At 39.6% G+C, this 27,040-nt stretch overlaps 1 protein-coding gene across 1 annotated transcript in view; it reads left to right on the top strand.

Annotated features, from left to right (window-relative positions):
• LOC119785164 (atrial natriuretic peptide receptor 2) overlaps positions 1 to 27,040 on the top strand; it is a 131,770-nt gene that overhangs the window by 84,902 nt on the left and 19,828 nt on the right. The window contains exons 13-15 of the mRNA XM_038287617.1: positions 694 to 853; positions 943 to 1,098; positions 7,454 to 7,622. Coding sequence (XP_038143545.1) covers positions 694 to 853; positions 943 to 1,098; positions 7,454 to 7,622 — 485 coding nt within the window. The remainder of the gene's footprint in view (positions 1 to 693; positions 854 to 942; positions 1,099 to 7,453; positions 7,623 to 27,040) is intronic.

Below are 27,040 nucleotides of genomic sequence, written 5' to 3'. Positions count from 1 at the left end.
CTTACTTCCCTCCTTCATGGGAAATGTTTTGGATGTTTTCAGAGATTATTATTTTTCTAACTGCCATTATGTTATTTTTTTATGCCAATATTTCTTTATTTGTCATATTTGTTTTACTTTTACAAAAGCTAGTTAATTGTAGCTTTAATTATCTTGGCTAAAAATAAAGCTAAAATCACCATGGCTACTTCGAAAGATTACCCATTCTAGCATCTCATATGGTTCTTGTTTGTCTAACATTTTTTATTATTGGAAAATGTTATTTGAAAAGTTAATTTCTTTCAGTAATATAGATTGTAAAAATTTTAAACACTGAAGTTTTCAATCCTTTATTTTTGGTAGTTATCATTTTTTATCTAATGAAAACACAACATTTAAGAATAAAGTATTTAATCATGCTAACTAAAATAATTTTCAACATTAAATGTCATACTTTGGCTCAAATTATGATTATCTAAAAAAAAAAAGGCCTGAAATAACCCTGGCTGTTGACAAAGATGATAAATAATGGCGGCTATTAGGTAGTGCAAGTTTACTGACTGAGGAGCTGTTTTTGAAAAGAGACGATTTTCAATAAGCCTTTGTAAAGTTTTCCTATACATTATTTGGATGTCCTTAATTGGATTTGCTGTCTGATGTAAACAAACTGAGACTGAAAGAGGAGGATTTTGATATTTGCCCTCTCTGCACCAGGGAATGAACTATCTCCACAACAGCTACTTTGGCTGCCATGGAAATTTGAAGTCATCTAATTGTGTGGTGGACAGCAGATTTGTTTTGAAAATCACAGATTATGGTTTGGCCAGCTTTCGCTCATCCTGCGAAAATGATGATTCCCATGCCCTCTATGCAAGTAAGTTAGCTTCATACCATCCTTTTAGAAACCCCAGATTAATGTGTTGTGTATTTGGGACTTAGTTTTCCTCTCTTTCACTTTTCCAGAGAAACTTTGGACAGCTCCTGAGCTGCTTATATATGACCGCCACCCCCCTCAGGGGACTCAGAAGGGTGATGTGTACAGCTTCGGCATCATACTGCAGGAAATAGCTCTGAGAAATGGACCTTTCTATGTGGAAGGCATGGATCTCAGCCCTAAAGGTAAACACAGCTGTTTGTTACAATCCAACTTACTTCTAAGGAATTAAATGATCAGTCCCTTTAAAATAACAAACTAAAAAAGGAAATCCACCAGGAAATCAGTAAAAAAAACACCCCATGACATCATCTATATTTATTTATTTTTGTTAACATTATGCAATACCCATGTTTTCTTTTCAATGTTGCATGGATTGATTTCTTGTCACCTATCAGAATGGAGCTTTAATAGGCCAGATTGTTTGCCAGAAGACATGATAGAGTCTCACAGGTCGATTCTCAATTCACAAGTACGTTTTAACAAGAAGACAGTAAGTATGGACATGGGGAGAACGGAAGCACACATAAAAAAAATCTGTGACAACTGGAAGTGTAATCATGACATCATCACATGCTCATTTCATCTACTGTTTATTAATAGTCTCTAGATCGGAGGTCTTCAACAGGGGGTCCGCGACCCCTAGGGGGTCCACAGAGGTACTGCATGGGGGTCCTGAAAGTTTTGTTTGATTAGACTTTTTTTTATATGCCTCCCCTGCTATTTTTTTTTCCTCCAATTGAAATATTTTTAAATACATAATAACATGAATTCAACACACTGTAGTAAACAGATAAATGGAGACAGAAGATGTCTTTCAGTCATCAATGCACACATTCAGCAACACACAGGATCACTTTATAGCTGGACTCCGTTTCATTCACAACACCTGTCCCATCAACCAGGAATCAGAATCAGAAATACTTTCTTAATCCCAGGGAGAAATTACTTTCATTACATTACTCCATCTGTAATGGAGTGACTATAGGACCAGTTTGATATAACACTATTTCATCCAATATATATAATTAGGGGGCCCCCGCTCCATCTCTCCATCAGTTTGGGGGTCCTTAGCCTGGAAAACATTGACGACCCCTGCTTTAGATAAGCATGATTCCCCTACTAATTGAAAATTTAGTAATAATTTGTTAACACATTTAATCAAATTAACGTTTTGCTAAATAAAACCCCCCCCAAAAAACCCACAATTGGAGCTAGAGATACTTCACAGATGACTATGGCGACAGAGGACTGCTGCTGACAGGGTAACATTAAGCCCTGGATGCGGTTAGCCTTGGAGGTCTGCTGGTTGCCACGGTCCTCTCAACATCACAACTTTTTTTTTTTACATTTTTTAATTATGCAACAATTATATAGTTTAGCGGTGTATGTTCTTTTTACGGGTGTATCAACAAAATAAGTAATCCTCCTAACTGTCAATCATTCTGATATGTTTACGTAAGGCCGTCCTACTTGCTCATCTCCATTTTCACTTGCCGGTGGTGAGTCTGACATAGTGGAAAAATTGCAAATCTTTTCGAAAGTAAGCTTGTATGAGCGATGCAAACAGCAACTTTTAAAAAGACCGACAACACAACACACACACACAGACATTGCACAAGGAGAAATGGGTTCATGCATGCTCTTGCACGCATTTAATAGGGATTCCCTCTCGGGAGCGGGTACAGGGTTGTACATGTGCATTTATTTATTTTTTTGAAGTGGAGAGGGCAGGTCTTTTCAAAAATTCACAAAAATCCTCCACTACACTTTACAGTTTAAAGTGCTGTGTCCTACATTAAAAGAGCTCCACTGCAACATCTATCAGAACAGCAGTGCAGAAGTAGTGCATTTCCCCCCTTTTTTAAGGGAAAAAATGTGTTTGTTTTTTTTTAGAGTCGAAAGATTGATATTATATCGGCCAGCCAAATATAGCAATATATCGCCAAATCAATTTTTTTCAAAAACCCCCAGATTGAACCTGATCAATCTAGATATAGATGTCATTTTAGGGGTCTGACAAATTTGTCAATTTGAGGAATAAACAGGACAACGTTTACTGTTACCTTAGAAGGGAAGTTCATACATCACAGGGCTGAATAACTTTTTGAAAACAAGCAATTAAGATATCATTAAATATCTAAAACACCAAACAACTCTATAATCCATATTAAAATACTTTTCCCCTTCATTACGGTATGCCCATAATTTTCAATGAGCTTTGCATCTTGGTTGCTAAATGCTAAATCAGATGTGCTGATAAACAGGAAGGTGCCTGAATTCCTAGATTACAGCCATAAAGAATGAATTATATACATGTGGTATAGATCAAAAATCCCATTCATTCATGTTGCAGCTGTGATTGAGATTTAATATATTGTTTGAAGCTTTATTTCAAACAGAAATATTGAAACAAAATCTATCTACAGCTACTTTATTAATAGAATATGACTTTATATTTTTAGTTTGGCCTTAGACACTAACAGAAGAGTCCCTTTTGTGTTTGAACAAGGGTATATTTCTGATTTTTTTCAATCAGTGTATCTTAAGTTGCCTTTAAAAAAATGTAGATAAACCTTGAAGGATCTATTGCCCACAATGTTATGAGGTGGAAAATGTAAAGGGACATTTTAATCAAAAACATTGTCCTATACTTTTATAATAAAATATCCATCTTAGATTTCTTTCTTAGCTGAAAAGGGGAAAATGTGTGTTTTTCTTTCACAATATGACCAATATATAAATGCTAATATGGCAAAGAGGTCTTTAGATATGGTTGAGCGTCAGAAGGAGAACTTCCCAGGTGAAACCTGGGGAAATTTACTTCTTCCAAAGGAGGAAGAGGTTTAACCACAGAGATCCTAGGAGGGGCTCCATCGTTTGGAGGGAAGCTACCGCTCCTCTGCATCGATAGGAACCAGTTAAGGTGGTTTGGGCAAACTGCCATACCTCCTGTTTGCCTTCCTCAGGAGTTTTTCCAGACCTGTTCCATCGTGGGGAGACAAAAAAAGCCGACCCAATCAAATACTCAGAATCAGAAAAATTTTATGGCCAATTAGTGTTTTGAACATACAATGAAAATGCTTTGTTCAAGTTGCATAACTCAATTTAAAAAGTTGTATAGGAATGTTAGGAGGATGTTGAAAAAAAAGGCACAACTTTCTCAACAGAAAGAGTAAAATATACATAACAGGAATATGAGATTAAATGAAGAGTATTTACATATGCAGACATCTTTTTTTTATTTGCAAAGGGAAAGTATCATTGGGGGACGAGGCGTTGGTGAAAGGGTTAACCTCTTCTGGACCAGGGATGAACCACATTGGCTACTTCAGTTGCCATGGGAATCTGAGGACGTCTGACAGTGCAGTGGAAAGTCCATGTGATTTGAAAATGTTCTGTTTAAACCTTTGTATTAAACATCTGCCTTAAGAACATCCAATAAATTGTTTGAAAATAATGGAAATATTCACTACCAGATCTTAGCATAAGGCCTTGGATCAGTTTTATTGTTTTTTTAAGTCATAGTTTCTCTGCTTTTTACACTCCTACTGTAGACGTCTCTCTGCCTGTTAACTGAGGATGTTTAGGACTTAGCAGGGAGGTTTTATTCTGCTTATTTCCATGTAATGAATCCCTACTAAACGCTCTCCTTACTCAGAGACAGCGTTCCCAAAGTGGATGCGCAAGAGCCTCATAAGGAGCTTCCTCAACCTGTTAGTTTGATTATAACTCTTTATACACAGTCACAAATGAGGCTGATGGCCCAAGAGGCTGGTGCTTATGTATTAACAGGCTGAGGACAGATCCCACCTATTCTCTGGTGTTTCAGTGTTTACACCCAGCACTTATTGTTAATGTTTCTATTGTAACAAGATTCTTTTAAAAAAGCTATTATTGGTATTGATTCATTAAATATTTAATAGTGTTACTTTGTGTTATTTATTAATAAGGAAATATTAGCATTAAGATTAAGTCATATCCTATATCTGTTCAGACAGCGCCTTTTTGAAAATAAAATAAAAATATGAAAGTGTTTGGTTTTTTTTTAAATACATTGTGCAGCTTTTATCTGCAAAGTGTGACTTTAGTCACATTTTACGTTTTAAATAGAAGTAATTTATGCAGAAAAATAAAAAAGGAAATTCAATTTGATATATTAAAATATCAAGTTCTTTCACATATTTTATATCAAGTATCTTTTTTGGGTTAGAATTTATAAAAACTATATATTTTATGTATTCAGCCTAGATTAAAACCACTTTTACCACGGCTAACATACTCTAACTTGTATAATTTAGCATTTTATCAAGACAGACCTTATCTGCATTTTATTATTATCTAACAAATTTTTAATAGATGTTTAGTCCAACCAAATTATTGATTGATTAAAAATGATTTCAATTGATCAGTTTTAGTATATTTTTATGTTATTTGGTTTGCTATGGCTATGCTAAATTTTAGCTTCTGTTAGCCTTTAGCAGGAAGTACAGGAGTGCGCAGTTGGCATAGACTAAACAAATCAGTTCTCAATAAAATATAGATTTACATAATTTTATTATTTCTTGTTTTTAACGATGGTTTGAAACCTCAGCAATGATAAAAAAAAAATAGTTTTCTGTTTGCTTTTTGGATCTTTCATATTTATATTCACTCTTGCCAGCAAGGGCATCTACAGTACAGCACACCAGGAACTCTGGGAGAAAGTTACCACATGAGTAAACAAGTTATTATTTAGATAAAAATGAAAATCTAGGATAAATATTTAAGTAGTTAATCATGTTAATTGCAGCAATTTGTTTTATTGGTGATGGAGGGGTTATATTGAATGGATCAGATTTTTGGGGGTTGTAATCACCCTAAACCCCCCCTGCAGATTATGCACTTGTGTCATGACTCAGAACAGAAGGACACAGTATTCAGACAAGACAGTGGGATTACTCAAAAACTGTTTATTAAAACAAAACAGGTCTGCAGAAACAGTGGCTAGGACGTCTGAGGCAGGAAACTATGGAGAGAGGAAACACAGGTTAGTGACCACCTAAACCTAACAGAGGAAGATTATGAACGCGAGTCTCTCACCTGGTTTACAAGTTAAGTCCATAGCCAGAGAACAAGGTAGGATCTAGCCGGTGGGCTGCCAACAAGAGTGTCCCAGATGCTGCAGCCCCAAAGAACATGCAGGAGTCCGAAGACAGGTCAGGCAATCAGATCAGAAGAGGAACAGGCAGACTCAGTGGTCCAGGAGTTCGAAGCTAGGTCAGGCAAAATGTTCAGATGGGAACAGGCAGGTTCGGTGGTTCAGAGGCAGAACAGATCAGGATCAGGAAATCAGAAGCTCCAAAAAACTCTTAAAAACCTCTCACCTCTAGAGAGAACAAGAATAATCTGGCCCTTGATGCTGGATGCAAGCCCCTTAAATAGAGGCAGGAGCAGATGGATCAGATGAGCAATGGTGAGAAACAGAATTAGACAGGTGAATGAAATTAATGATTAAGTCATCAGTGCCAAGATCATGACACACTTGTGAATGCAGTGATATTTGAACTAAGTAATTAATTGCTTTTCCAGTACTTTTCTATTTTTGCTTTTTTCATGTTTTCATAATAAACGTTAGCTTAATATTGTTTAGGTTTTAACACAGCTGGAAACAAGGTTGTTTTCAAAGATGATTAATTTTACTTATTGTGGTGACATTTCTCATAATTTTTTTCCAAGACAGAGGAACTTTAAAGGTTTATTTAAAACAGGTTTTCTATCTTGTTTTTGTATAGCGAGGAATATAAAATATACACATAAACAGACTGAGAGCCTTATTATGTTTTGTGATAATCTTCAAAATCAACCAAAATGAATTATTAGTTTTCTGCTAGATAAGCATTTGATTTTTTGCATTTCATACATGTGTTACGTCCCCTGACTGAGTCTAGGGGGTGTAAGGGACCAACATAAATGTAGTCAAAAGGGCATTTAAAGGTTTTATTCGGCCATTTCCTGTGAATAAATTATGGTAAAAGCTTCAGGGAGAGCCCAGGCCAAAATAACAAACAAAACAACCATAAAGAGAAAAAAGAAAAGTGGACTTGCCTAACTCAATATGAAACCAAAATATACTAACCTATAAAATAACCTACCTAACCACCACATAAACAGGAGAAAACTGGGGTTAAACAAATAGGCAGCTCTCCCCTACAAACACATCCAAGCAGGTTTATTTAACAGCCCTTTAGATTCAACAAAGAACACAGAGGTGTATGGCAGACAAAAGGCTCAGAGGCCCTGAAATACTGCTTCACAGGCCTTAAATAGTCTTCAGGTGATCTTGATTGGACAGACTCAGGAAGCAGCAGCAAGTCTTAAAGGCGGAGCCTAAAACAGAGCAAGGTGTTAATTGGATGCAAGAACAAAGACATCCAACTTGGGGATGTAACACATGCTTTTGATACTATTTAAACTCATCTAATAAGACATCATATAAAATATAACCACGTGAAATTCATCACTTCATTCAAGTTCTTTACCGTTTACTTCCATCCTCAGAGATCATACAGAAGGTGAGGAACGGACAGAAGCCGTACTTTCGGCCAACCACAGATAACAAATGCCACCCAGAGGAGCTGACCGTCCTGATGGAGGCCTGTTGGGCCGAAGACCCGGCAGAGAGGCCGGATTTTGGCTACATCAAGATTTACATGGCAAAACTTAACAAGTAAGATCAACATATTACTTTTCTAAGTCGCCTAATAATTTTTTTATAATTAAAATATTTCACATAATCACTGAAAATGGTAGAAACCTTAACAATAGAAAAATCTGTGACCTTATTCTAATTCAAATAATGTGTTCTGATTAAATTACATTAAAAAAATACACTTTTACTCATTATTTCCCTCCTCAGACGTAAAATAATGAACCTGAGATTGACAGAGGAGTTGCTTTGTCTGTAGACTTAATTGTTTCTCGGAGTTCAATAATTTGAAGGCTGAGAATACTGCTGTGAAAAAAGATAACCTTAAAAGAGTCATGATAACCCTAAAAAGGAAATAAAAGGATTCATGCTCTGAAAATCAAGCAGACAATTTGCCGATGAAAGGCTGTTTGTAATTCCTGTCAGGCGGTTGTTAACAGGAAGTATCCTGTAGGCAGTGTTGTGCCTGAACGCGTTCATTGAACGAAAGTTCATGAACTCGTTCATATTTTGGGCGAACGTGAACTGAACGTACTGCATTATTGCCTGGTGAACGTTATTGTGAACTCGTTCATTCTGGTGTCTGTGAACGGCACGCTCTCTCAGTTCAACTCCGTTCAATAGGTTGCCAGATTTCTATAGAGTCCTCCAGGCGAAACCCCGGCTAAATCACACCGTAAACATGCCTTAATATGTAGCAGGAAAAACACCCAATCTGGCAACACTAGCTACCAGCGTCGTAGCCTACAGCCGCGTGCGTCATCAAAACAAAATGCCTTGTGAAAGCCACAGCAGCGTGGAGGCGACAAAGCAGCAGTATGATCACTTAAAACAGGTTTATGACCCAGGTGGTCGGTGAGGATGATGGCAACAAGTTTGCCCGCCGGCTTTCAGTAAAAAAATCCGCACTGCAGTAACCTTAAATTCCTACCTCAGCCTGGTCCCTCAGTTTGTGTTAGTAAAATCTTCTTGAGCGGAGGTCTTCAACAGGGGATCCGCGACCCCTAGGGGGTCTACGGAGGTACTGCATGAGGTTCTGCATGGTTAGTTGATATTTTTATATTCTCCCCCTGCAATTTTTTCCCCCACTAATTGAAATGTCTTTAAATACTCATTAACATGAAATCAACACACTGTAGTAAACAGATAAATGGAGACAAAAGATGTCTTTCAGTCATCAATGCACACATTTAGCGACACACAGGAGCTCTTTCAAGCTGGGCACCGTTTCCTTCACAACAACCAGGAATCAGAATCAGAAAAACTTTAATAATCCCAGGGAGAAATTAATTTCTTTACATTACTCCATCTGTAATAGAGTGACTATAGGAAACAATTTCATACAATATATATAGTTAGGGGGTCCCCGCTCCATCTCGCCATCAGTTTGGGGGTTCTTGGTCTGGAAAACATAGAAGACCCCTGTTCTTGAGGGTTTTACTATCCATGTAACTTGTTTGTTAAACCTGCCTGGTATAATTTTCCAGGATTCCAGTATTCCTTTTTAGTATGTATTGAAATGGCATTTCAAATGGAAAAAATTATAAAAAAAAAAAACAAAAAAACATTTGCACCTTAAAGACTACTTTCCTATTTTTCTTTTAATAATTACTCATAAAAAAGACCATTCAAGCAGCACATTTATCCTGATGTTTTTGAGAATATACTGTAGGGGTGAAAGCTGCAGCTGCTACTAGTGTGAAGTGAATGGACAGCAACAAAGCGTTAAAGCAACAATGGGGAAATGCTGTCCCCTCAATGCTAATGTAAACCCTGGTTGGATAAGGATTCAAAACTGGATATGAAGATGAAATCTGACGCACAGTTTCAGAGTTACAACTGATAAAATAATTGCTGTCTGTGGTTCTACAGTAGGCTATGATGTAATTGAGCAATATATAAAAATAAAAAAAAAAGAACTATGAACTAATTCATTTTTTGGTTTTGAATTATGAACTATGAACTGAACTAGTTCATTTTAAAATGTGTGAACTGAACTTTGAACTAGTTCACGTAGAAAGAGAACTTTCCCAACACTGCCTGTAGGAGCCTGAGTGTGTGTTTGAGGAAAGAGTTCGAGTCCGTGTTTCTGGTATTATTTTCGATTATCCTATGAATCATTCATGCGCATATTTTGCTTGGAGTACTATGTCGATACAGGAAAGGAGGCAAGCATGTTTTCCCCTGAGTGCTACGGATCTGTCAGAAAGAGTTACTGCAAGAATGGCAGCTGAAACAAAGTGACCCTAAAACACACACATGCACAGAAACCATATCCACTGTTTGCAACTTGGATGTGAACTGGAAGCCCTGTGGAAGCTTTTTTAGAAAGTACTTTTTACTTTTGGCTCTAATATTAGCTTAATTTCAGATATATTAAATGATTTTTCTGGTCAATAATCAGCACTTTGTGCATATTAACGTTCTGTGCAGGCTGCAAAAACTCACCTATATACCTTCAGACAGTCTGATCTACGGAAGAGCATTAGGGCCACTGAAAAAATAAAAAGTTAACTGATTTTTAAATTTGATTTCAGTTTAATATGGGAAAATCTGACTTTTTTCTCAGAATTCTGAAAGATAAACATGTTAGCATCAAACCATAGCCATGTCTGTTTTAGAGACTAGCTCTCTTGTTTTAATGACCTTCTGCTCCTCCATTAATGAGGGGACCCCTGGGGCACGTAAAAAGTTGCCTAATTCCGTCATTTTCCACCAATGTGTCACTGGCCACCTCAAAAAACTCACATCTTTGTCAGTGAAGCTGAGTGCTCCCACATCTCTTCCTTCATGGTGCCCATCTACATTAAGATCCAAAATTCTGAGAATAAAGTCAGAATTCTGAGAAAAAGTCAGAATTAAGAAAAAAGTCAGAATTCTAAGATTAAAGTCAGTAATCTGAGATTAAAGTCAGAATTCAGAGATTAAAGTCAGAATTCTGAGAGAAAAAATCAGAATTCTGAGATTAAAGTCAGAATTAAGAAAAAAGTCAGAATTCTTAGAAAAAAGTCAGAATTAAGAAAAAAAATCAGAATTCTGAGAAAAAAGTCAGAATTCTAAGATTAAAGTCAGAATTCTGAGAAAAAAAATCAGAATTCTGAGATTAAAGTCAGAATTCTGAGAAAAAAGTCAGAATTAAGAAAAAAATCAGAATTCTGAGAAAAAAGTCAGAATTCTAAGATTAAAGTCAGAATTCTGAGATTAAAGTCAGAATTCTGACTTTTTTCCCCATGTTAAACTGAAATAAAATTTAAAAATCAGTTAACTTTTTTTTCTTTCAGTGGCCCTAATCCTCTTTCGTACTGATCTGTCTCTGAATGAGTCAAATAAAAAAACAGAATCAGACTCAAATTGCAAGTTAAACTAAAACAGATATAACCTTTACCTGATCAGAGATATTTGTGTTTCTCTAATTTAAGATTTAAGCTTGAGGGGTAAATTTGGACATAATCTTTAAGAGTAACTCCATGACTGTTCAATCTGCTGGTCCAAAGTAAGCACAAATGGAAACAATGGCGGTTCCAAAAAATCTTAATACAGGGTCCAGGCAGGGGCCAAATTGCACTGAAAGGTGGCCGAAAACTCATAGGCACCAGAAATATTTTATGATCAGTCTATACTGATCACCGTAACCCAACAGGAAGATAGACGCACACAGTGGTGTGGATTTTTATTTTTTATCAGAAACAACAATCCCTTGTGAGAAGCAAACAAAATAAAATAAACTAAAAAAAGAAAAATCACTTAAAATGTGAAAAACTATGTTGCATAGGTTTAAAATCTATTGCCTGAACTAAAAAGGGATATAAAGATTCTGGGTTTGCACAGCTTTGAGATGTTTTATGATCGGAACAAGTTACTTTTTCACTTTGAGTATCCTGCCTCCTCAGAATGACATGGATCGTGCAGTAAGGCACTCGTTGAATATGCATTTGGTGCAAAACCCAAATTAGGACAATTTTACACCTGTTAATGGTTCAGCAGATTAAGTGTAGTACCTCTGTTTATGCTGCATGGAGCTTTCATAGATTCTGGCTTCCTGCCTGTCAGCACCAATCAGTGCTCATGTCCTGCAGGTTGTGGCAGATATATCAAAATACGGGTCATGGTTCGTTAGACTGAAGGCAGCCTGGAGGCTCCTGACTCTTTTGCATCTGTCCGCTCAGCAGAAAAAAAAACAAGGTGTTAGGTTATATTGTTTTTATTGCAACAGCTAAAACATGTCACATTGCAGTTAAACAGGGAGGTGAGCTTTAAGTCCAAACATCTGGCACTTTGCTAGAGCCTGACTGTAGTGACAAGTAATAGATCTTCTTGTCTCATTGCTGGGTAAGAAATAACATTTAACCAAGAGTAGCAGTACTTGATCACAGTTTTACTCAAGTAATAGTAAAATATATTTAGTTAAAAACGCTACTCAGGTACTGAGTAACTGATCTATTTAATATTTTGATCATAAGAACTGATTTAATATTTTAAGAAATTAAATAAATTAAACAAAATATTAGGTTATCAGTATATCCGGGTGTTTTTAAAGAATAAGATGAGAAATAAAACCCACTAACATACCGTAATTACACAATAACATATATAGGTGGGATTAAAATACATTTTTAGTCATAAAACTTACTAAATCCATAGTTAAAGTATGTTAGAATAGAATAAATTGCACTATAGGGATTATGGTATTTTCACTCGACCTACAAATGAGACAGCAGACTCAGCAGATGGAAAATAATAGTGACGCAATAAGCCTTGAGTATGAGAGAAAAGTGTGTCTATGGTGCATTTCTATTTAAAAAAAAGAAGCTTATTTTCCCTCAGTTAAATTACAATGGGTAGAGTAGCTGGAAACTTCACCGAAGTAAGATTAGTGATCAATTCAATTTCAATTTATCAATTTATCTTTATTGTCATTGTCACAAGAACAACGATATTTTAAAAAGTGCCATCGATCAGTGCATATGCTTAAAAACAAAAACAAAAATCACTATCCCACCATTTACACACAATATAAGAAATAAACAACAATAACTGATACAAAACAACTAATAATTAAGAATAGTACATTCTCACACACATCATCCATGATGATTCATGGTTATTGGATGTTGAATCATATTTATATCATTATAAGTAAAGCTACTCTGAAAAGTACGTTTTTTAACAAAGTTTCTGAAGTACAACTGAGTAAAGTTAACTGAAATGAAAACGTTATTACACTACAATGATAAATAAACGTACACTCTGACATAAGCTAAGCTCCATTTTAGATTTTTATTTTTGTTACATCGTTAATAAAATTCAAATTACATAAAAAAAATAGTATCCCAATTTGTGCCTGACATTGACTTAAATATGTTTTATATTTAGAAACTTAAATTATAAATGTTTCAGAAACAAATTTATTATGATGTCTGTTCACCCCCCCTGAGAGGGCAAAAAAAATTTAATTTAGCTCCGCCCCTGCACGGATGCAATTAGCCTGTGATTCTGCTAAAATGTTATGAAAGCCCCCATTTAACAATGTTCTTCATCTCATCGACACTGTTGGTTCTGGTATCTCTGATCTTTCTATCCCAGTCCAGAGCAGTGCCACCATGGCCTTTAAAACAGGTGTTCAGTGTTGAGTTTGGCAGTGTGAGCAGGTCTGAATGAAATTAACATCTCCATAAAGCTTGTCAGTGAAAGGAAGCAGGAAATGTACTAAACTTTCCCTGGTAGACGCCTCTGCTGATTTTGGACTTGATAAAACACAATGGATCAGCACCATCCTACGACTTTGCTGCCAATATCATCACTGAGTCTGGAAACCTCACACTGGACTTTAAGGAACAGGGATTATGTGGCTCTCCTCTCTCCCTCCAGACACAGGAATCTTGATTACCCAATTAAACGTAAAATGTAGTGTCATTTGAATTAAATTCCAGCCGTATAAACTCAAAAGCACTTTGGAAAATCATTGCCCTCCTCGACTGTGTCTGGCAAAGTAACTGGATATCATAAGGAAATAGAAAGCCATAAATCTAGTCTGAACAAAAACAATGTAGCAGCAAGTTTTCTGGAAATAAACTCGGATTAAAAAGCAGACGACAAGTGCTCTGCTGTCAGATGAGTACAAATTTAATTATAAACATGGAGGGTTTGCTTTTTTCCTCCTCCAAAGATGGAAAGATTGTCACTTCCCATAAACTAAGGGAAGTTAAAGCCAGCACCTGTCAAGAGAAAGTTAATGGTTATTGTGTTTTGGTATGGCTGATGTGGAGACGGTAAATTGTTGATGCTTTCTTCAAAATTACCTTTTTCCAAGGCAGTCCTGCAGCTGAAGCAGCGCATCATGAGCTTCTGAGCATCTGATGAACGTGATGTGGTTCAGAAGCAGCAGCTGCTAGAGTTGGAAAAATTTAACTTTTGCTATAATGTTTGCTTTTGCTATGATCACTCCGCTGAAAAAGTTTATTAACTAAATTAACTTAAAATGTCGAAACCTGTCGGCTAAATATGTTCGCTTTTATTATTCTGGTGCCTGCAGTTTGGATTACGTACATGAAAAACGGCTTCCAGCCGGCGCAAACAGTAGCGGAAAACCGTAAAGAGGCGACCGGGTCAGAGGCTGTTGTACGGGATTCCCACTGACAAAGCAACGCCGTTTGGTATACGGGGGTCTGAGCAGCTCCGACAGCGAAATAATATCTGCAGGCAGGATCGTAATCTTGATAAACTGACTGCACAGATGAAGTTTTCAGGTGGACTTTCTCACTTAAAAAACAATAATTAAACTATGTTTGATCCACTTATAACAGCAAATATAGCTGACATTGTTACAGGCAAATAAAGGATAGGGTAGTTAAGCCCAACGTGCTTAGACATTGTCAGGTCTAAGCACCTAAAACATCATACATACCTACAGGGAAAGAAAGAAGGCACAGAGACAATTCATTTAGTTTACTCGTGAGGAGAGTAGGAAGAGACTGCAGAGTTTACAAATCTCCAACCCGCTCTGCAGTCTTCAGCTTTCTCCTTGCTATTTATTGAAGAAAGGGGATGTCCCTAATTACACAAGCTGAGGTTTAACTAAGGGGAAGGGAAACAAAAGGATCTTACTTTAAACCTCAGCACATATGTTAAAACAAAGCATGTGGTTGTTTTACAATTGAATTGTTCCAAGAACAGATGTTTAGAAGAAACATGTGATAGAGGATGTTCAGGCCTCTTTCACAACCCGTCCGTTGCATGACCTTTATCTGGAACGATCTTAAGCAAGGGTTATTAAAAGATGAATCACACATTATACATCATAATAGTTCATTAGAACACAACCCATGAAACACAAACGGAGTACAAATAAAATATTTCTAACACACATGAAACCCACTTTTTGACCGCGCAGCTAGAGCAGCAAAGCTGCTTCAGCTGTAGCCTCGTGAGATCATCCTGATCTCGTGAGCTTTCAAGGTTTCACTAACTAGTCAGTCTGGAGACTCTCCATTGAAGAAAATTTGGAGCCGTTCACCAAACGAACGTCCAATCAGCGTTGGCTTTGAGGCGGGTTGAGGTGTGACGCAACGAGAAGCGCGACAGTTCAGTCTAAAGAACATGGCGGCTTCAGCCGATGAAACTAGCGTTAGTGTGGCTATCGAGCAAGTTTTATCGGAATTACAGAGTATTTCTTCACTGAAAGAAGAGCAAAACACTGCTCTGGAGGCTTTTCTCAGAGGAAAATATGTTTTTGCTCTTCTCCCGACTGGTTTCGGCAAGAGTAGCCTGGCTGTTAGTACGTCATATGCTTTGTTGATCTGATTGGTTTATTTGGCCCGTGTATCACCAACATAGGCCAATCAGCTAACCAGTATTTTCGCACCTTCCCAAAATTACTTCAACCGAAGGTTTCCAGATGGATATGCGGAGCAAATCCATCTGGCGGAGTCAGGTTACGATCAGGTTAAGATTTATTGTAAACAGAGATAAAGCGCTTTAGGTTGCATGGAATAAGAAATCAGAAACTATCTTTAGGTACTTTAGACATGTACTTGCACAGTACATCTGGGATCTCTTTTCCACTGAAAAAGTATGCAAATAAGAAATATAAAACTAGATCAGGGTCCAGCTGCCAGATTTTTTTTCAAAGCTCATGCTGCTCCTAATGTGAGCTGCCCTGGGTGGAGAGCCATATATTGTCTATCTTTGATGAAAAATAATAGTAGATGTGTAGAAACTGGCCAAAAACTGACATTTGAATGCTACTTGCCTTGGAAAAGTTTGATATTTCCCTTGAAATCATTAACAGAAGATATAAAACAGGTGATTTTTGCGGCCATTATTCAAACAGATTTACTGTTAAAGAGGTTTTCCTCTCACCTCAACCTCTTCTCTGCTATCTGCGTTTCTCCACAGTGGATTCCTCTGCTAGCGTAGAGCTCAGAGTGCTTTTAAGTTGAGAGGTGCTCATGATTGATAACCTCCAAAGCACTCAAGGATGCTCTTGATAGCTGTGTGAAACGTCCCTCTTCTGTTCAAAGCCCTTCGCCTAAGCAGCTTGTGCCATAATGCACTGTCTGAAAGTTATTTTTTTCATTAGGAAAATGCATGTTGTTGACATGAGGTGATGGATGGGCTGTTATTTTTGGAGCGACAGTGAAAGGGTGCGGTTGACAAGAAGGGTGTCCAGCGGTAAATGGCTGGTTTGAACCCTCACAGGGAACCTGAACTATAAATAGCTGACCTCTCACCGTGAGCATAAAGTCTCTCTATTGTCACCATATGTCGTACTTTGTCAACATTTACTTAATATGCGACTCTCTGAAAGGCTTGTTTTTCTCGTTTTGAACTAGGGGTTCTCAGTGGGGCTCAGGGCCCTTCTTGGGATGCAAAACACCAAGAATGATTTCAAGAAACTTTGTAAGGTGTATAAAGAGCCAAAAAGGACAAATGAATGACTATATCATAAAACAAATAAATGTACCATTATATGTCCCATCACATCATTAAATGTACCATTTATTTATCTAATTTATTATGAGATACTCGACCATGCCCTTAACTTATGAATTGCACTGCTAAATAATCGAATGTCCCATTAGGTATACATATTAAAGGGACAGTGTTTAACTGATTCTGTTTTTTATAAGCTAAAAATCAAATGTATTTTTCATAAATACATATTCTGCCAAAGTCTAGTAACAATCACATCGAAAAACAAGGCATTTCAATGGTTTTGTATTAGTGACCCAATGAAAGATGGCATGTTGCATCGCCATCTTTGATTACGGTAGCTGAAAGGGGACAAACTTGTTAGCGTTTACTTCAGAGGTCACAGACCGCAGTCCGGATCCAGACCAACCAGCTGGCTTATCCGGACCCTACCTGATTTAAAACATTTTTAAATTACCAAATGTTGTCCGATGACAGTGTCTAACTTCACTTGCGCCGCTTCTCCTGTTAATACGGTAAAGCCCTCCAGAGCGTCCGGCACCAGGCTACATATGATACAAATTAGCCAATGAGCTGTCAGTCTGGGTTGCTGCTGCTAGATACTTTTAGACACAGCAGGCAAACCTGTGGCAAGCCGGGCGATGGGAAAGAAGGAGAAGACGATGAGAAAAAGAGAGCAGAGAAAGTGTGGACTGCTTGAAGAACTGTGGTGAACTGGTGACAGAAAGGTGAAATGGCGTCTCAAACATCACCCTGCACATTTTGAGTTTGTTTGGCTCAACCTGCTGCTGTGAAGCAGGATTCCCCGCCATGAACAGAATCAAAAATAAATATGGATCCAGGCTCACGAATGAGCACCTTGATATGTGCTTGAGAATGGCTTAGTCTCCATTTAATCCCAGGTTTAAAGCCTTGCAGGGCAGCATAAAGCCCACTGCTCTCATTAAGCCAGAAAAAAGAAAGAAAAAAAAACCAGTCAGTTCAGGTGTTTTATAAAATATGTGAATCAGGAAATTTGTCTATATACCAAACTGAACGATTGTTGTTCTCTACTTAAAAAAACATTTTAAAATTTAATTTTTTATTTTATTTATTTAAAATAAAATTTATAACATGGATGCATAAACCCCTCATTTTATTTCAGTGTTAAATTTAGTTTAAATTAACAGATTATAATTAAAAATGTCTCCGGACCTTTACTGGTTGTTGATTTTCTTTATTCGGACCTCGCTGATTTTTAATTGGTTACCCCTGCTTTAGTGTTTTACTGGGATATGGAGACACGTTGTTGTTGGTGGAGGAGAAATTAGCAAAGTAGTACGTAGGTATGTTAGAAACAGCGCTGTGTGGTCCAGCTGCTGCTCTGTCCTCCAAGCAGAGAGCTTAGTTTGTTTGTTTGCCTGTCTCGCTATTAGGAGGACCTTCGTACCAAATACACAAAAAACATACTTATAGCTCCAGTGCTTCACCTGACATGCAGGATGTTGACATTGCTACTTTTATGTCACTTCACAGCTTCCATAGATGTATGACAGGTTTAATGATGGGGCACCAGTTGTTTGTAAGTTGTTTTCACTGTAACACCAAATAGAGTAAATCTTAAACACTGGGACTTTAAATGATGAAATTAAAAAATAAAATGTTTTTTTTTTTAAAGAAATTTAAAAAAACAGCACATCATTTATACACTGTTGTTTTGGGGTCACATCTTGAAATATTTGGGGACTCCTGTTTTAGACAGAAACCCATTCCAGTGGTTCCTATCATCTGCAACCATATATGTTTTGCACAACAGGATACTTTTCCTCAGCGCACTTAAAATGAATTATTAAGTGTATGTTTTTCACATAAAGATATATTTTGCAAATGAAAAACCCTTTTAGACTATTCTTTAAAGGATGAATGGCACTGATAATAAATAAAATACATTTTATCTTAGTTACTCAGTGCTGTGAATCTAATACTTGAATGTTAGGTGCGGTCAACTAATGTGACCTTTTCTATTGAATTCAGGGCCTTGTTACTCATTAGTCTTCCTAGTGTGATATTTGCTTCTTTAAACATAAACAGCATGTGGGTGTCTGTAGGCTATGTGACCCAGTAGAAACTGGGAAGGTGCCAGACATTGATGCTTTCAGTTTCCATGCTTTGGTGGATGAATCACCCTTTTCTTGCTGCCTCTGAGTAAGTGTGAGTGTAGGGTGTATTTATGCATAAGCATATGATTGTAGAACCCTCCAGAGACATAAATATTATACAACACACACATCACCTAATTATAAAAATGATTCTACGTTCACACCGAAGGTTGCATGAGCAGCAAAGTGTCTAGTGTAGAAGTGTAGTTATGAAATAATCCCAATAATCGGCTTTTTGTAGCATGTTTACAATTTTTCATGGTACAAAAGCATACATTTCTCCAATAAAATATTTAAATGTCATATTTGCAAACTGCTTTTAGAGTCAGAGCAACTGTTCATACTGTAGAAACAGTTTTTTTTCTTGCTAGCAATTTCTTTACATCCAATTTCAGAACACATTTAAAAAAAGGGGTGCGCTCCATTATCTTCAGAACTCAAATTTAGTTGAAGTGATGCGATCTCCGAGGTGAATGTTTTACTTTTTCCTGTGTGGACCCTTATTTTCTTCATGGCCACTACAGCCACACTTACAACCATAACAATGACATGTTTTTTTATATTCTGCTTATACGCACGGGGTTGGGAGCTGGAGAAGTTCCACCTCTCTCCAGCAGAGTCCGCCGTGGATCCTCTGTGGGAGCCTCCTGCACAGCTGCAGCTCGTCTAGATCATCAGAGGATCCACTACTTAAGCTGTCTTCAGACCTTGCCTCAACGCCGCAGTGTTGTTACAGTTGGTCAGCGCTTAAGCCTAGATCCTCAGAGTAAATCTATGACTTTTGAATCCAGCTTGGATTCTAACCCCTGTGTCTGTTTTCCAGGAAACCTGTGCCTCCTCTGTGAAAGCTCTGGAAGAGCTAACCTGCCGAGCCGACCCTCTGAGCCAAACCTGAAGATTCACAGAGAACTTCCAAGCAGCTCTGGACTTGAGCTGGGTAACCCAAAGCCAAGGTCTGTTCTAAGTAGACGTGAGACGCTGAAGCAGCTACGGACTCTGCTGATGAACTCTTCTCCAAGCACCAACAGTGACTCTCCCAAAGCTAGCCTCAAGAACCCTCAAGGTACAATCAGTAGACTTCTGGAAATCAAACCTCTGTTGGCAACGCTAACTGAACTGTCTCTCACGCAGACTCCGTCGAACCAGAATCCAGGCCCCGAACCTGAATATTCAGTGTGTTTGTGCAAAATAAAACTGTTAAACTTTCATCCTTGTGTCCGTCAGTGGTGTTCTGCATTCTTGGGTCGCTTTCAGTGAACCCATCATGACAGAACACTGCGGCCAAACTCAAGGCCCAGCAGATCACCTCACCCGTCGACTGGAGGAGCAGGATGCCCAAATTCAGGGACAAACCCAAACGCTCCGTGAGTTATACCGTCTGGTTGACACTCATAACCAAATGCTACAGAGCTGTGCTAATTATCTGAGCAGCGCTAATGCTGTCCCACAACCATTTCCGGGTCCAGTTCCACCTCCGAGGTCACCAGCTGTGACGTCATCAGAGTTCCGTCCTAGTCTCCCAGAAAGATTTTCTGGCAACATGAAAGATTGCAAGGGATTTTTATTTCAATGTCGGTTAATTTTTCAGAACTCCCCTGGTTGTTTTTCCACGGATCACAAGAAGATAACTTTCATTCTCTCTCAGTTAACAGGAAGAGCATTGGAATGGGCTCAGGCAAGATTTGCCGCTGACGACAGCTTGAATTGCTACTACTCTGATTTCATTTCTGAATTTACCCAGGTATTCAACCAAGAAACTGACCAAACTATTGATTCTAGAGCTCTTTTCAATCTTAAACAGGGAAACTCTTCGGTGGCCGAATTTTCTATTAACTTCCGGGTTAAAGCGGCAGCTTCCGGATGGAACCAAAGCGCCTTGAAAGGAGCCTTTTTTATGGCATTAAACGAGCACATTAAAGATGAACTCGCAACCCTCGACGAACCTGCTACCCTCGAAGATTTAATTCGCCTCTCCATCAGATTAGATAATAGAATTCGAGCCAGAAACAGTTCTAAGAAGCAGAGTACACTTTATTCTGCCTCACATAACGTGACTGTTTGTTCTCCCTCTACAGAGCAGCTGCCCATACAGAGGCCTAAGCCCCAGTCTCTACCGTTGCCCGTTCAAGCCTCTCATTCGGCGAAAGAGATGTCGAACCCATGCAGGTGGGACACACCAGGCTCACTCCAGAGGAGAGACAAAGGCGTTTGCTAAGCAAGCTATGTATCTACTGTGGTGAGAGTGGACACTTCATTGCTGCCTGCCCTGCTAAATCAAAAGCCTGGGCCCGCCAGAGGATCTGAGGAGTCTGGCGGGCCAAATAAACACTAAGAAATCTCCTCGACTGTTGCTGCCTGCCACACTTTTCTGTGCTAACCAGAGCCTTTCTTTCTCTGCATTCATCGACTCAGGCTGTGAATGTAACCTAATCGATTCTAACCTCGTCCAGCAACTCCAAATAGAAACTATTCCTCTGACTCAGCCTCTCAGAGTATCCGCTATTGACGGAAGAAGACTCCATCTAGTTACCCATCAAACTCAGCCCCTCGAGCTACTTCTGTCAGGTAACCACCGAGAGACGATAACATTTTTTGTTTTTCCCTCTGCATGTTCCCCGCTGGTGCTCGGTTTCGAATGGTTGGAGAAGCATAATCCTCACATTAACTGGACCAAGCGTCACCTGGAATCATGGTCCATCTCATGCCACGAAACATGCCTTCGTTCTGCCGCCCCCTTGGTGGGGTCTGCTAGAGGTGGGGGGGAGATGGACTCTCCTGACCTTTCTTCAGTTCCCTCTGAGTACCATGATCTTGCCCCTGTCTTCAGTAAGGTCAGTGCGACGTCCCTACCTCCACACAGACCATACGATTGTGCCATTGAACTTCTACCTGGTGCTCCTTTACCTAGCAGTAGATTGTATAACATTTCTAAGCCCGAGAGAGAAACAATGGAAAAGTACATCAACGAATCACTAGCTGCTGGAATAATTCGCCCTTCATCTTCTCCGTTGGGCGCCGGGTTCTTCTTCGTGGGAAAAAAGGATGGTTCCCTGAGACCTTGTATTGACTATCGAGGTTTGAACCAGATCACTGTTAAAAATAAATACCCACTGCCTCTTCTCGCCTCTGCTTTTGAGCCCGTACAGGGGGCTACTGTATTTTCTAAACTGGATTTAAGAAACGCTTATCATCTCCTTAGGATCCGTGAAGGCGACGAGTGGAAAACTGCCTTCAAAACACCCTTGGGCCAATTCGAATACCTGGTTATGCCTTTTGGTCTAACCAACGCTCCAGCCTGCTTCCAGGCCCTCGTTAACGATGTTCTAAGAGACTTTCTCAACGTATTTGTTTTTGTGTACATTGATGACATTCTCATTTACTCCAAAGACCTCGATGAACATAAAAGACATGTCCGTCTTGTTTTACAGAGACTGCTGGAGAATAAACTGTTCGTGAAAGCCGAGAAGTGCGAATTTCATCAACCATCAGTCACCTTTTTGGGGTTTGTGCTCGAGGGCGGCCAGGTTAAACCATCTGAGGACAAGATTAAGGCAGTTTTAGACTGGCCAGTTCCAGAGAACCGCAAACAACTTCAAAGGTTTTTGGGTTTTGCTAACTTCTATCGTCGGTTTATCAGAAACTACAGCCAGACCGCCCTTCCTTTGACTTCTCTGACCTCTGTAAAACGCAGTTTTCAGTGGACTCCCGAGGCTCAAGCAGCATTTGAAAAATTAAAGTCATTGTTTTCCAGAGCAGCAGTCCTCATGCAACCTGATCCAGCTAAGCAATTCATCCTAGAGGTGGATGCTTCGGATTCCGGTGTTGGAGCAGTCCTTTCCCAGAGACTAGACTCTGATCAGAAGATACACCCCTGTGCTTTCTTCTCCCGTAGGCTTTCTTCTGCTGAGCAGAACTATGATGTGGGTGACCGAGAACTCCTGGCCATTAAACTAGCACTGGAGGAATGGAGGCATTGGCTGGAGGGAGCTGAGCACCCGGTTCTTGTTTGGACAGACCACAAGAACCTGGCTTACATCCAGTCAACAAAACAAGCTAATCCTCGCCAATCCAGGTGGTCAATCTTCTTTTCTCGGTTCAATTTAATCATCTCCTACAGACCCGGATCCAAGAACGTGAAGCCCGATTCTCTCTCTCGTCTCTACTCCGTCGATCATCCCGAGACACCTGAACCTGTCCTTCCGGCTTCATGTACAGTGGGAATGGTCAACTGGGAGATAACTGACCTCATCAGCTCAGCCCTGGCCACTGAACCCGATCCAGGTAACGGTCCATCTAATCGTACATATGTCCCATCTTCTGTCAGGTCCCGTCTCATCCAGTGGATGCATGCCGCCAAATTCTCTGCTCATCCAGGAGTCAGTAGAACAGTAGCTCTCATCTCCAGACGCTTCTGGTGGCCCACTCTCCACAGGGACGTAAAGGAGTATGTGTTGGCTTGTCATACATGTGCCCGTAACAAGGCCTCACACCAACCTCCTTCTGGCCTGCTTCAACCACTTCCTGTTCCCTCGCGTCCCTGGTCCCATATCGCCATTGATTTCGTCACCGGTCTCCCTGTCTCCCGAGGTATGTCCACCATATTCACTATTGTTGACCGCTTCTCGAAGTCCTGCCACCTTATTCCCCTCAAAAAACTTCCCACGGCCTTCCAGACCGCCCAGCTTCTCATCAAGCATGTATTTCGGTTACACGGCATTCCCCAAGAGATCCTCTCGGACAGAGGCCCGCAGTTCATCTCCCAGGTCTGGAAGGCCTTCTGTTCTGCTCTCGGCTGCAAACCCTCTCTCACCTCTGGTTACCACCCCCAATCGAATGGTCAGACAGAACGCATGAATCAGCAATTGGAATCCACCCTTCGCTGCCTCACGTCCAACAACCCCGTGGATTGGAGCCAATTTCTGCCATGGATAGAATACGCCCATAACTCCCTCAGATCTGCATCCACTGGACAATCCCCATTTCAGGTCAGTCTCGGCTATCAACCACCTCTTTTTCCCGCAGACGAGAGAGAGATTTCGGTGCAGTCCGTCAACCATCATATCCGCCGTTGCAAAGGGATCTGGAGGGAAACTATCGCCACTCTCAACCAGTCTTCAGAAGCTACTAAGCGCTTCGCCGACGCCCGGAGACGTCCCGCACCGGAGTACACCGAAGGCCAGGAGGTATGGCTGTCCACTCGAGACATCCCCCTCAAGGGGATGTCTCGAAAACTCTCCCCTAGATTCATGGGACCCTACAGGATCACTCGAGTCATCAACCCCTCAGCCGTCCGTCTCCAATTACCTCAGTCCCTCCGGATCCACCCCACCTTCCACGTGTCCCAGATCAAGCCTGTCTCCTCGAGCCCTCTGTGCCCTCCGTCCGACTCCCCACCACCCGCCCTGGAGGTCGATGGACATCCGGCCTTCACGGTTCGCCGCATCGTGGACTCCCGTCGACGAGGTCGCGGATGGCAGTACCTCGTCGACTGGGAGGGCTACGGACCGGAGGATCGCCAGTGGGTTCCGGGTTCGTACATCCTCGATCCAGCCCTTATCGAGGAGTACGAGCGCTCCTGCCCATCAACCTCTTCCGGACCGCCAAGGGGCGGTCGTTGAGGGGGGGGTACTGTTGGGAGCTGGAGAAGTTCCATCTCTCTCCAGCAGAGTCCGCCGTGGATCCTCTGTGGGAGCCTCCTGCACAGCTGCAGCTCGTCTAGATCATCAGAGGATCCACTACTTAAGCTGTCTTCAGACCTTGCCTCAACGCCGCAGTGTTGTTCCAGTTGGTCAGCGCTTAAGCCTAGATCCTCAGAGTAAATCTATGACTTTTGAATCCAGCTTGGATTCTAACCCCTGTGTCTGTTTTCCAGGAAACCTGTGCCTCCTCTGTGAAAGCTCTGGAAGAGCTAACCTGCCGAGCCGACCCTCTGAGCCAAACCTGAAGATTCACAGAGAACTTCCAAGCAGCTCTGGACTTGAGCTGGGTAACCCAAAGCCAAGGTCTGTTCTAAGTAGACGTGAGACGCTGAAGCAGCTACGGACTCTGCTGATGAACTCTTCTCCAAGCACCAACAGTGACTCTCCCAAAGCTAGCCTCAAGAACCCTCAAGGTACAATCAGTAGACTTCTGGAAATCAAACCTCTGTTGGCAACGCTAACTGAACTGTCTCTCACGCAGACTCCGGTGAACCAGAATCCAGGCCCCGAACCTGAACCTGAATATTCAGTGTGTTTGTGCAAAATAAAACTGTTAAACTTTCATCCTTGTGTCCGTCAGTGGTGTTCTGCATTCTTGGGTCGCTTTCAGTGAACCCATCATGACACACGGCATTGAAACATATCATCCTGTAAACATTTACAACTTGTATCTGAAAAATAAACTGCTATAGACATGATAAAGAATTACTACAAATTGTCAAAGTTGGAAAGTTTTAATACTGTTGATGTGAAAAGCAGAAATTAGGCCCTATCCTCTAATGACCCCCCTTTTAGAGACATAGACAGGGTTAGGTATTACAGGCTGACAAAGAACTCAAACGACCCCCATTCCAAAGGGGTGGACCCGTTCTTCCGGTTCAATTTGCATGTTTTCTAAGCCAAAAGAAAGCTTTGTTTTTGGTCAACTCTGTAAAGCCTCAAACGCAACGCTATTTCTGACATTTTGAATTTAAAAAGCCTCCTGGATGGGAAGCGAAACGTCTTCAGACTTGGAAACAAAGTTCAGTGGATTGGTTTTTTCACTTTTTTGGAATGACTATGACCCGGATGACTGCGAATCTTCAACAGCATCAAGCCCTATCCTGTTGCACCGACTTTCGAATTGCTAATTCAGACCCCAGTGCGTTTATTTTAAAATGTTTAACTAGGAGCTTGTTAACAAAGACTTCTTAGGAGAAATGAACTGTTAGTACTCTGTGGGCACTCACCGAGTTTAAAGTCAGCGCCCACTTGATGTGCATTAAGTTTGTGTTCAAAGTAGACGCTTGCCGCACGCAAAACTAAACCAAAGTTAGATTATCTTTTTTTTGTGCAGTTTTGAGACTAAAGCTTATTCTGATTTTGAATTATCTATTAAACAAGACATTTTAGAGTTAGTATAGACAGTTATTTTACTCCAAATAGCTTTTATTTTTTTTATTTATTTATGCAATATGAACATCACATATACATTGGACAAGCCAGGAGCAATGTTTAGGTGTGTTAGCCCGTGCTAATTTTCAACATCAGTTAATAGGAGGCTTTAATAAAAAAATGGAATAATAGTAATTATAAGTGAATAATAATAATGTCCAATACAATATAGATAAATTACATATAGTAGCAGACAGTTTAAAATGAAAGTGAACAAATAATTATATATATTAAAACGTAAGGCTAATTCATGTGTTAACTTATGGATGTCAACATCATTGCACTGACTTCAGCCACTCTTTTACACTCAAAAATTATTAACAAAACAAGTTGAGCTCCAGTTTTCCAAATGATTGTCATCTAGAATCTCTAAGGAAAAACAGTAAATTTTAAAGCCTATTTATGCTCCCTTTAATCATGTAAATAGGTTGTCCTGTTTTTAAAGTTGTCAGCTCTCTTGCCTTCATTTATCAGGGTTAGCAGGCTCAGCTATTTCAAGCTGCAGCAGTGATTTAAAGCTTTTAATTTAATAAAATAATTTCATAACTCAAGCTAGCATTGTGACACATCTTAATAGTGAATAATACACCATAAAATATGAATGTGCACAAAAATATTGTCTAAAAACATTTGCTCTTTAAAGGGCTGTCTAGAATCTATTTTTGTATAACAAAAAAAAAAAAAACAGTGAAAGTGAGTCATTTAGTTAGAGGTCTCTGCCTTATGTTGTAGACTTATTCATAAATGTTGCCAGGATCAAGCGAGATTTAAACGAGCAGATTAAGGCTTTTCTGCAGCATTGCAAAGTCCTTTGGCCTTTATGGTGAAGTAACAGCTGAGAAAAGATGTAAATCTCTGGATTAACCAATCCGTCAATATTCTGATCTAAAAACAGTTACTAGTGACAAATCTAGTGACAGTTTGCTGTTTTTTTAGACTTTGGTGACAACACATGAAAGCACTGATTGCTCAGAGTTGAAAGGTCTTCAGCGAGCTTTGAGGGAGCAATTGATTGATTGACTTAATTGATTTCACAGTGGAGAAATTTACTCATTACATCAGCTGAAATAGTCAAAGTAGAAGAATGTACCAACGGAAGAACGAGGTGGATGTGATATGTGACAGCTTTTTTTTCTTCTTCTTCTTCTTTTCTTCTTTTTTATAGTAAGATTATTATACAGGATTATTGCACAGGGTGTTTACATGGGTATTTATATAAATGGATATTTATATTTAT

Source organism: Cyprinodon tularosa, unplaced genomic scaffold (assembly GCF_016077235.1).
Source record: "Cyprinodon tularosa strain WSP-4 unplaced genomic scaffold, ASM1607723v1 ctg241, whole genome shotgun sequence".
NCBI lineage: Eukaryota > Metazoa > Chordata > Actinopteri > Cyprinodontiformes > Cyprinodontidae > Cyprinodon > Cyprinodon tularosa.
This window is presented reverse-complemented; position numbering and strand designations above follow the sequence as displayed.